The sequence below is a fragment of the Acipenser ruthenus genome, chromosome 17 (genome assembly GCF_902713425.1).
Source record: "Acipenser ruthenus chromosome 17, fAciRut3.2 maternal haplotype, whole genome shotgun sequence".
NCBI lineage: Eukaryota > Metazoa > Chordata > Actinopteri > Acipenseriformes > Acipenseridae > Acipenser > Acipenser ruthenus.
Window position 1 is genome coordinate 29,892,750 of NC_081205.1, and position 12,038 is coordinate 29,904,787.

General features: G+C 35.5%; 1 protein-coding gene across 1 annotated transcript; it reads right to left on the reverse strand.

Moving 5' to 3' along the window:
• Positions 1 to 836: 836 nt before the first annotated feature.
• On the reverse strand, positions 837 to 4,912 carry LOC117423220 (interleukin-12 subunit alpha-like). The gene is made up of 5 exons (XM_034038724.3): positions 4,781 to 4,912; positions 4,206 to 4,307; positions 3,893 to 3,934; positions 3,673 to 3,798; positions 837 to 1,440 (listed from the first exon to the last, which is right to left on the reverse strand). The coding sequence occupies exons 1-5, from the start codon at positions 4,910 to 4,912 to the stop codon at positions 1,291 to 1,293; spliced, it is 552 nt and encodes a 183-aa protein (XP_033894615.3). The 3' UTR covers positions 837 to 1,290.
• Between the last annotated feature and the right edge of the window lie 7,126 nt (positions 4,913 to 12,038).

Genomic DNA, 12,038 nt, shown 5'->3' on the forward strand with positions numbered 1-12,038 from the left:
CTGATCTATGCTAAACATCGGCCAGCCAGCAAAATGATTTGAATTTGTGGTCTGTATATGTTGTATGGGAAGCTGAGGGAATTCTAAATGGTTTAATAAATTTAGTTGTGTGGGCTACCACATGAATGATGTTGGAGTGCTGGGAAGTGGTAAACAGAATTAGGTAAATATAGTAACACACTATCTGCACACCTGAGGCTGTTCTTTTGAAGTTTTTTTTTTTTTTTTTTTTTTTTTTTTTTTTTTTTAATTGGCAGGAAAGCATAGTTGAAATTACCCCAGAATTTGGGAGTGGTGGGTTTAATCCACATAAGGTTTCTAGGGTAATTGCAAACAAACAAAATGACCATAAATAAACATGAAAATTGGATTTTCTTTTTTTAGGATGGGTTTATTTTAAATGGCTCCTACATGCTGTATGGTTCTAAAGTCACATCCTCAGTAAAATACCTTTGTGGTGGAGTAGCAACAGTGCGAAAACGGTCACATGACTGCAATTTATGTTGCTGCATTCCACTTGTGAGCAATCGCGTCTCAAAGATACTGTACATCCTGGTACGATTGCATAAAACTCATGTTCATAAGCCTGAGATGAACACACACGTGATTGTTCGGCACAGACTTGGTTAAATCCTGCTGTGTGTTAAAATACACCTGCGCAACTATTGTTTTAGATAGATCTCTAAAATCCTTGGGTGCAAAACTCTTACATAGAAGTGATACATTTCTTGGCCAAATAATTTTGAAAAACACAAAACATTGAAAAGATAAATGCATATTTATTGATATATATGATAAATTAACCATAGATAAGTTACATAAATAAATAGCATGTGCGTTATATCAAGGTGTCAGTATAACCATTATGTCCTTTCCGTATAATATTTAATTAAAAACAAAAGACACAGCACATTGTTGCCTAAAATTACCCCCAAAAACATTTGAGCAGTACTAAATGAATAAATAATAACACATAATAATAAATAACATCCTATGCTTTTGTTGTGTTAGTATTACACGTCTGTTAGATAAATTCCTGCATTTCCCCATAATTTTACAGCACGTTTTAACAATGGGCTATACCAGTATACAAAAACACCCTATATTATATGGTATACACATAACACATAAATATCTTAATAAATAATATAAAAAATATCTCTGCCTAGACATAGATTTATGTTTCTAGCTTATACGTGGCGGTCTGGTACATCACAATTAATGTAGACTAAGTCATACTCTTGATCAGGCATCCTTGAAAAAGGTAACACGCTCCACAGACGCAGCTGTTCAGTGGCGGGATTTCAAGTAATTCATGACCCGGTTGATGGTTACAGTGCGCACTCTGAAAGCCTGCAGGACCTCGCAGAGTTTCATCCGATCTGGAAAGGAGATCTCCCTCTTTTTGCGGAAGGTTGCTTTAGCTGATGACGGTAAAACCTAGAGAAAAAAAATAATAACAATGAATGTAGAGTAAGGTTGTCACAGGTGGCATTTAATCCTACATGTTTGTCTACTATGATTCAGGCATGCAATCGAGCCAGTAGGCCTATGTGTGCCTGATTTACAGTAATCTACACGGGAATCCCACCAAGTGAAAACATAGGCTTGGCGGTGCACTTAAACAAACAGATTTTAGTTCATGTGGTTTGTGATTTTCTATTTGATCAAGGAAGACCCAGTTCAGACTGGGAGCTGCTTGTGATTTAAATACAATTGAACCTACAAGTACGAATATTAAAACGTATATGCCTTCATAGTTTTGTAAACACTGCATATTCGAATTAGCCTACTGTTTGTACAATCACCACAGCTGTCCGCAGTGGCGGAGGAATAGCCGGTGACTGAAATTTTGGGAAAAAAAAACTAACGGTGATAATACTCTTCACATTTAGATTTGCAGATGTTACAACCTTCGTGTTTGTATCGCTGTAGCTACCGGTGCCAGTAATTCACTTATTATCCTTCCTCGTTCCAACACCGCTATTCTCTCTTTTTTTTTTTTTAATTAGAAAATGGATCGGAGATTTCCTTTAACCTGATTGGCCAATACGAGGGTTTAAATCTGATAAAGGCCCTCCAATGTCATCTTTCAAATGATCAGAGTTCCAAATCAATCTGCCCCTAAATAGTATTCGTGTATTTGACCTGTTTTTCTGCATGTTAAAAGAAAATCTCCGTTCTTGTCTGTCAATGAAGACTATTCTGTTTCCCCGCTGGCCTATCTATCTGTTTACTTTTTGTATAGCAAATAAAGTAAAATACATAACTAATCGAGAATATGGTTTGCTGTCAGCGGCAATACAGTAATCACAATACCATAGCAACTGGTCTCCGGTTTGAATGATGAGTTGATATCAAACTGCACGCAGTCTGGCTACTTTCAGCAACTTTATTGAAGCAATCACAAAACAGGCACGCCGCATCTGTTCTGTAAACCAGAAGGGGGCTCTGAATTCATGAACACACACTGAGAACAAGTTACTGAACAAGCAGCACGATCAGGATTAACACATACTGCAGATAACTAGATATTTGAATTACTAAAACGTTCTATTTTATTTATTTCGCTTATAAATGTTAGGACCTAACTTATATACTGAAACGTACACAAATACACGAACATGCACTCAAATCCAAAAAAAAGAGAAAAGAATAAGTTAATCGTACTTTTTATTCTTTACATATTTTACAAACAGTTCACTGTCTGCATTTCTATACGAGGTACTTGAACAGAATAACAGCTCCATGTAAGCAGAGGATTGATTTATTTATTATTATTTTGGCAATTGGAAATACGCACGTCCACAGCTGGGATGAAGCCTATTCTGAGCAAATCACTACTTACACTAACGAGGCAAACGTTTGAAGGCCTATTCATTAGCAACAAAACAAAAATAAAATCACGAAATTGCTGAAAAAAAACTGTAAATGTTACTTTTTTAAATAGCAATAGAACCATCGTAAGAGGGCTTTATCGTCTGGTTATGTTCAATGGCTGCCCTCGCCTTCGGCTTGAGACATTTAACGACACGAGACGGGCCTTACTAGACGATAAAGATCTCTTCGGGTTTTATTGAGTTTCCTTGAAGGGACTGGGGAATAATCTTGTTAGCAATGCAATGCAAGTAGGTGATAAAAACCTTTTTTTATTACATGTACTCCTACTGTGTCATGCATGCTAACATTCTGGGAATCGAATATTGAATACCGAACACTTGACCTGGCATGTTGTTTTACATTGATAAACAAGTGTTGCATTCAAAGACTGGTATACATACATAAAAACAAAGTCACCACACCACAGATTTATAAAACACGTGCTTGAAATAAATAAATAAATAAATATCCCCATCTCAAGAGGGGATTCGTGTATATATATATATATATATATATATATATATATATATATATATATATATATATATATATATATATTCAAATTCAAACCTTTACATAATTTGACATTTATTGAAAATGGAATTCTGCAAATGTAATAGTTGATCTATTTGACGCCCCCTTTTTTTCTGGTTACTTATCGACTTTACTGTGTGCTGTGCTACCTCACATTTGTTTGTAATTTTAAGGTAACGTTACAGAACTTGTTGGACAGACCCGTTTACCCAAGAAAACAGTAATGCCCTCAGAGGTGTAACAGGTGAATCTCCTCACCTTGATAAGAGCATCTATTTTAGACAGCGTCTTGTCCAGTTGTTTTGATAATCCTTTGAGCTGGTATTTTGAAAACTCGGCTTTGTATTTCAATAAGTCCTCCGTGATATTTCTTAAGCAGGTAACCTATGGGAAGCCATTGGCAGTTTGTTAAGACAGGGTCATTTTAAAATACAGTAAAAAGTACATATATAATATACATGTGTACATACAAACCTACCTGATCAAATGCAGTTTTCCGTTGCCTCGTGCACCCCGTCTTCTGTTAATAATAATAATAATAATAAAATATCAGAACTGTAGTAGACTACTTTGGTACAAACGTTTTTTTTAAGGCATCATTCTTTTTGACAAGAACAAGAAATTTGTTTTCCAAAATACTGATGAATTCACACAGAGGGATACACACTAATTCTGGGGAAAGGTAAACTAGTAATCGATTCATGTTAATTTGGATCTGTAAAGAGTGGAAAGGTGTAGCCAATTGGTATATCTCAGAATCTCAAACCCACACGTGAATATTTCATTCATACCTTCAAAGATGAAGGATCCGGCTCACAAGCGATTACCGTCGTAGCCTTTGTAATATCATTCATTAGATCAGATGTGCAGTTAAATCCTTTATTGATTTCTTCCTATAAATGAAATACACAATATTAAACGAACTTCAATTTAGTCGAAGTAACGCACATAAACCAATAAGCAATAAGGGTAGTTTAAGAACCCTTTTGAGATAAAATGAAGGGGTTAGTGCAAAATTGTATTTATGTCCAGGTGAAAGAAATAAGTTGCCAGATGCTAAGCTAAATGCAAACTAGTTTGCTGCTATAGCCGTCCATTCTTGCACCTGGATACTGGGAAATATACAGACAGGTATAATAATATTTATAAAACGTGATGCACACAAAATGACTATATCAGGTGGTATAGGTACCTACACCATTCTAGGATGGTCGACACGTTTAGAATTCTCAGCATTAAAATGTGTGTTCTAATCTGTTCCGTGTGTGTGTGTTTTAACTATTAAACATCTGCGTCTGAGAGCTTCCCGACCAAACGTGCTGTTGTACATGTTATATTTACTGGTTTAAAATGAATAAATGCTTACCGAGCTGAGGGTTGCGTTTACACTGTCAAGTAGTTCTTTTGATAAGTTTATACACTTGTCAAGATCCAGATCAACTGCATTTCCGACACATCCTAACAGCAACCACGAAGCCACAACTGTAGGAGAAGCCATGTACTTTAGTTATATGAAGTGTAGCTTGCAAAGCACCCGATATGCACACAGGTGTTATACACCAGGGCCAGTAGGCACTGAGCGCTTTTCACCGCCAGCTACAGTGTGTCACTGACGCTGGCATGCGTATCGGTTGTGCAAAGGTGTGTTTCATCTTGTTTTATTATATCCATATATCAGAACAATACATAGCACAAAGCTGTTCAAAAACTGACAACAGCATTTCACAAACCTAACAAAGAAATAACGTGTAGTTTACACAAATACGTTTTGAATTTTCTAGCTCTGTCTAGATAACTTATGAGTATGTAGAACGCGAAGTAAATGGTTAAGACTAACCTCTAAAAACAATACCATATAGTACAAATTAAAATAGATTCCAAAATACTTACAAAGTTTAACGCAACGTAGAGCCATGTTTGAGACTTCTGTGTTTGGTCGTTTCCAGCTCTTCGTATAGAACCTTTTGTTACTGCAACCAATATATACTGGGACAGTGCCCAGCCCATGGAAATGTTGTATTGGGGGTTTCCTGAAAGACTTGATAAAAAAAAAAACAAAAAAAAAAACCATAACAACAACAAAGACCACGCTTTAGTTTCGAGACTAAAACTCTCACCAGACGTAATTTCCTGAATTTATTAGAAAGCTGTTCAATAAATGAGACTGTGGAAGCCACTGAAACTGGGGGGAAAAAAGTTTTTCTTTACATTCAATATGAGTATTATCCAGATGAAGTTTAAATAAAAACAATACGTTTAGAAATATGTTCAATCTCCGAAAAAAAACGATTTTTTTTCAGTTCTTTTCTAATTTTGGATTTAGTGAACTAAACTAATTTAAACTCATTTAACATTACAGTCTGACATGTTTAAATTGTATTAGCTTATGTTTCTGGCTCTATGAAAGACCATTCATAAAAACAAAACAAAAAACAATTATTCTTGCAGCATTATATTATTGTGCTCTTGTAATATGACCACTAATAAAACTACCACTTCCTGTAATTACTTGCCTTTTTCACAGATTCACGAGATGAAATTATTATTATTATTATTATTATTATTATTATTATTATTATTATTATTATTATTATTATTAATGTACTTCGTGGTTTTTATTAGAAGTGAGTGCAACCCATGCACAGTTTACCATTACAAAAGCAAAGGTTCATGATCAAGACGAAGAAAGCCTAGTCAAGTCTGATAAAGAATATTAAAAACCTCGCTCACGGAAAGCATTATAAATGTAAAAAAAGCATGGGAAAACTGCATAAAATAACATACTTCAAAGGAAATATATGACACAGAACCAGTAAAAAAACAACACAAATACCTATAGCTTAAAGTCTACATTTGTGCCAGTGGGTCCTCAATAAAATCAAAGTGTATTTTACTATCATACAGCTATCATAATAATGGTTTTGGCAGTAGTGTAATCCCAGTATGCCTTTCCCATTTTAAACTGGTCCTGCTTATTACTGCATTGAAATCGCTTTGATGCACACTACTGTTTACCACATGCTTTTTGTGTTTATAAGTGAAGACAACGTGTTTTTGGCTGCATTAAAAACTTTTATTTAAAACAGGTGTTTATTTATTTATTTATTTATTTGATTCTTTTTAGGATACAGTGCAATATTTAGAAACATGTGCCGCATTATTTTTTCCTGCAGTGTAGGTAATTGAAAGCCAGAAGTAAGCCTATGACTTGCTCTATGAAAAGATTCAGTTTGAGTCAAAGAAAAGGAATAAAGGGCACAGAAGTTATTCATTGCTGCATCTGAAATCCATGGAGATTAAGAATTAAAATGAGAATAATCATACCAATTTAGTCCAAGATATAGGCTTAATAAAATCAATACCAAAACTAGCAATAATGTTAATACTCTTGAAACAGAAACTGAGAATTGCTTAGTAATTATTGTTTTGTTTTGTTTTTTGCTGGGATTTTTTCATTTGGTTGTTTCTCAGTTGAGAGCAATTGTCACCACAACTGCAATATATATGCATTGCAGTACTTGTGTTGTGGTAAGTGAGAATTTGGTGCCCTAGTCTAATTGTTGGCTAGTCTCTTTCTGACACTACTTGACAACTAGTATGTCAGTACAGTACCATATACACTCCAAAATGTGGTATGCGAACTAAAAAAAAAAAACATTTTGTGTTTTAATGTTGGGGGTTATGTATACAAATATAAATTTGAGTATATGCACTGTACTAAATTGTGATGTTTTTACAGTGCTATTTTGTGTAATCTTACAGAATGTTTTAATATATTGGGTTCCGAGTTACATACACCAGAGGAGAGGCTCAGTAAATCTAGCATGAACTAACAAGACCTTGTGGTTTTTCTAACCAGGGTATAGTTCCTTACACGTACAATAAAACTGGGGAGTCCATGCTCTCTGTTTCCTCAGTCATACAGAGATTACTGTCACTATACATGACGGAATCCCAGTTGAAGAGACAGATACGTTTCTAAAAATAGAGTAGCGGTAGCAAGTGGTTTCAAATGGAAGGCAGTTTTATTCCTAGCTGGGATTATGGAGTCACCACTGTGCAGTTATTTAATGTTCCACTTTTCTAAGGGCAAAGAAAACATGCTGGGAAAGCCTGAGCCCAATGTTAAAAATGCTGTGAAAAGCTAAAAGCTCAAAAAATGTTCTAAATGTTTTACTCCAGTGGGAAATAAACAAAAAAATGCCCTCCTCTGGCTTATTCAAAATCATCAACAGCCAATGACAGAGGGCCTTGCTGTTTAATGAGGGTCAGCAGTGTTTTTATCACGTGTGTGTCTTTGACTCTTCTGTCCAGTAACAAGTCACTTGGTAGTGGGCATGGAGGTACTTGCACAGGGGGCTTCAACTATTACTCACAACCAAACAAAAAATACCTCACCTAATGAGACTTGTAAAAGAAACAAAAACCCATGTACACAGAATTAGGATTTCTTATAAATGGGGGGTGTTCTTGGTATTATACACTGTAATTAAATAAGCCTGTGAGGGAACGGCACTGTATGTATTATTGGACATGGGTAGGGGTGGAGTCATTTTACCTGCTACCTGTTGGTAATGTATTCAGTACATGTAAATATTAGTGAATTACATTGCTACTACATGTCAATGAATGCACCTGTTTAACCGTCGACTCTGCCAAGTTTCATTACAGTGAATTGGAACATGTCAAGTATATGAAGTGGGGGAAGATTAAGAAACCACTTGTGGTTTTGAAGGAATTTGTCATCAATTCTAAATTAATTCATTTTCTTAGCGGGAAAGTTTAGATTAGGCATTTTGAAAAAGAAGAATTAGACATTCAAATTCGATCTCTATGGAATTCACAAGCTACATCAACAGACAATGTTTATTTGTATTTGTTAAAATGCTTTCCCTAATGAGATGCATTACAGACACGAACATTTTCAAGCTCACCATTTGATAAGCTGTGTATTGTTTATGCTTCCCATCTCTGTTTGTCAGTTAGCATTGCGGAGTCTTTTCAGAAGTATGCTTTGCTGGAATAGTTTGTATCAGTTTGTAACTTTTAGTATTTATAAATGTACCACTCACTTTAATGACAAACCTTTTCTTCTTGTCTTTCACAATAAATAGGTGGCAAGCATGGCAAACAGGGATCCAAGCAGGAACTCGACAGGGAACCATGCAGATCACACACCTAGTAGGATGTTAAACTTGGAAATTAAATACAAAATAATCATTATATCATTGAAATAGTAAATAACATAGTTTTATATATATATATATATATATAAAGCAATCATATCCCTTTATATTAAAGTACTTTCGAAGAGATTGTATTGTAACAATTCATGTGCAGTATGTGCTTTTAGTTTTAGATGTATGTATGTATGTATGTATGTATGTATGTATGTATATACATACATACTCATTCTTTCTAAATATTTGATGACTGTGTAGGTGTTGCATTTTGGATGGGGGGTCAGTCTAGTGGGTCAGTGATGAATAGCCTGATAAAGGTGTTAAAGAAAAGTTACTTAATCACACCAGCATCCCCCTGCTGATAGGACCCTCAGTAAATCATCTTCGCCACAGACTCACTGTGAGAACTGGGTAAGGGTGGAGTCACTTTAGCTGCTTGTAAGACCCAGTTGAGCAGGACAATACATTATGTAATATCTCATACTGTTGGGAATTTGAAATTGAAAAGTATGGCACAATGAGCTACAAACAACAGGTGTGTCAAGAATGTTTTAGAGTAAGGCAGGGTTATTGAAACTGAAACTAAACGGATTCCTTACGTCACTTGTTCCCATGATGATGCCGTGTGTGGGGACGCTGCTTCAGATCTTTCCATTACTTCAAGCTGCTATGGTAACAAGGCTGGAGTGCACAGCATGTGTATGCGTGCCTGTGGCTGTCTGTCTTTCCTGTATGCTTGTGTGAGAATGCCCTTCTGCCACAGGTACCTCCACTGCTAGAGGCCTGGTCTATGGTTTTGTTTTTGTCATTTCTATGTTTAGAATATTCTGCGGTAGACAAAAAGGAAGCTGTTAAGTGTGAGAATGAGTCGGTTGCTGTTCATGGAAGCAGAACTCCTACTATATGCAACTACTACCTAACTACAGTAAATCTTATTCATTAATATCATTTATTCTGTAGGGGGATTTTTTTTATTATGGTTTGAGGGCATTCTTAGTAAAAGCTTGTTTGTGAAAACGAGGGGAAAAAAAGGCATAAAAATGCTGAATTATTTTTACACAATTTAATGTTATGCTTTAAAATGAACATGTGGCACTAGATTTAAGTGAAGAGCCAGTATCACGTCCATATAAATTATAACAATACCTGTAAGATGTATTGAACCTTGTAGTGGGGTTTCTTATATTTCTGGATCACTTGAAATAACTTTCAATACTTTTTCAGAATTATGAACTGCTGCTCCAATCAAGCTTGGTGACTTTGTTTACATCTTTGGCTGCAGTCCCGGAATGATCATCTTCATTCTTTCTGGTCAGGTAACAGCACGGTGCACCCTGATGAAAGTCAGAAGATGCACCTATTCATTATTCTCACTCAAGAGCTCCCCAGAACTAACTTTTACAAACAGTAGCTGTGGCTGCAGTCTGCCTGGCGTCAAGTGCAGCAGTCTGTGCTCCAGATATGTGTTTCCTGATAAATACCAACTCTTGCTGTCATCTGGGATACAATTGATGAACAAACTCAACGGCCTATCAGTTTTAGACATGTTTTGTTTTTGTATTGTTTTAGTACCATTACAACGTCATTTAAAACAATGGGTAAAATGCTTACTGCACCCGTAGTGTTCAGTTGTCATCTCATGCCCTGTTCCTAGAAGGCTGGTCATACTGAACTATCATTCCAGCATTTTCTGTTTAAGCTATTTACTCATTTGTTCTTTCTTTATGTTACTGTAATGTAACTGTAATAAATGATAAAAAAAGACTTACTAACACATGTTGAATTCAAATATTAACCAGATTTGATAAAATGTCCCCGTGACACTGGATCTTTAGGAGCTTTAAGCTTTCTCGAGCCAGTATAGCAAGTGCATAAGGTAGTTTAAGGAATCAATGTCTTAAAGGCAAGGGAATCATATTTTACATTTAAGGGGAATTCCTTCCCCTTATATCTCTGACCTGCTGTCAAATTACACTCCTGGTCGCGCTCTACGGTCCGCCGATGCTGGTCTTTTAACTGCTCCCTTAACCAAGCTGTGAACAGCAGGGGACAGGGCTTTCTTGTCCTGTGCACCAAGGCTGTGGAACTCACTCCCGCTCGAGATTCAAGATTCTGTCTGCTTTTAAATCTCGCCTTAAAACACATTTATTTAAACTGGTATTCTTTTAGATTCATTGTTGTTTTTATTTTCTTGATTTTTAGTGTTGTTGGTAGTTTGTATCCAATTCTGTATAAGCCATGCGTTGTTTTTATTGCTATTTTACTTCATTAAGCGCTTTATGATAATCCTTTATGAAAGGCACTATATAATTGTAAACACTTTTCTTTTCTTTTAGCTATCTTCAAATTAAAACAAGAAATTAATATCTTCAGACTCGGAGCAAACAATTTCTGAAATGCTGATTGATTTAGGAAAATCATTTTTGGGAAATTGCCGGTAAACATTGGCCCTTGTTATTTGTCATAGTTGTGGTGTAGGCATCTAAACCAGGCTTCGGACAGGTATGAATCGCATCTCTTAATAATAAATTAATAACTTTCTTCACCCATTTTTCTTGATTGTATTATTTTATTTAAATTTGTATAGCGCCTTGGATAAAGGCGCTATAAAAATACAAATAAAGAAATAAAGAAATCAAATGAATGGTCAGTCATTCTGCCTTAAACCTGAGTCAGTGATGTGAGTCAATACAACAAACATGCCAGATCATTTCAAGCTGTTGATTAAAAGCAACCAATCCCCCTCCACATGCTGGAAATGTGACATTTTACAGTTGCTAAAACACTAATTGGTGTTATAGGAATCCTATATGAGAGGCTGGTCAGAAGGGCATTTCGTTTAACAGACTTTATGAATCTTGGATAGGGATGGTATTAATATGCTAATGCACTTGCTGAACATGGAAAACCCAGAGTCATAAATGAACATAGAGGTCAAACTAAAATAATATGCAGAAATGGCTTTGAAAAAAAAACTAAAAACGTGTCAGAGAATATATGGATTTTAACTATATCATATTATAAATCCTCCACAAAATACTGTTTAAATAATTACCAGGCTCGGGCAGAGAGTTTTATAAATGTAACCGTATTACTCTTTCTGTAAATGATAGGATTATGAGCTGCTTGGGATTTGCACACAGGAATTAGTTTAATATGAAAGATAATTTGGAAAAAATGGGAAGTACCTCTGCTGTATATATTATTGTAACTTTCCGTTTGCTCTGATTAACACAAACTACACCACAGGGGGAAAGAAAACACCAACATGCAATGACCTGTAAAGAGACAAATGTTCAGAAATCAGCCAACATGTCTGTGTGCTTGACTTATATATGGACAAGTTCATCAAGGTCTTTCTCTGAAGGCAAAACAAAACTGCTTAATGAAAATGTGAAAAAAAATCATTGCTTAAGAGTAAAATGAACTAAAACCAAGACA

Bases quoted from the DNA above. Each gene is read 5' to 3' on its own strand.
- LOC117423220 (XM_034038724.3), bottom strand. From the start codon at position 4,912: ATGGCTTCTCCTACAGTTGTGGCTTCGTGGTTGCTGTTAGGATGTGTC. The intron at 4,308-4,780 runs GTAAGCATTTAT...TTTCATTTATAG, and splicing joins TAAACGCAACCCTCAGCTCG to GAAGAAATCAATAAAGGATT. The intron at 1,441-3,672 runs GTGAGGAGATTC...TTTTTTCTCTAG, and splicing joins AAATAGATGCTCTTATCAAG to GTTTTACCGTCATCAGCTAA.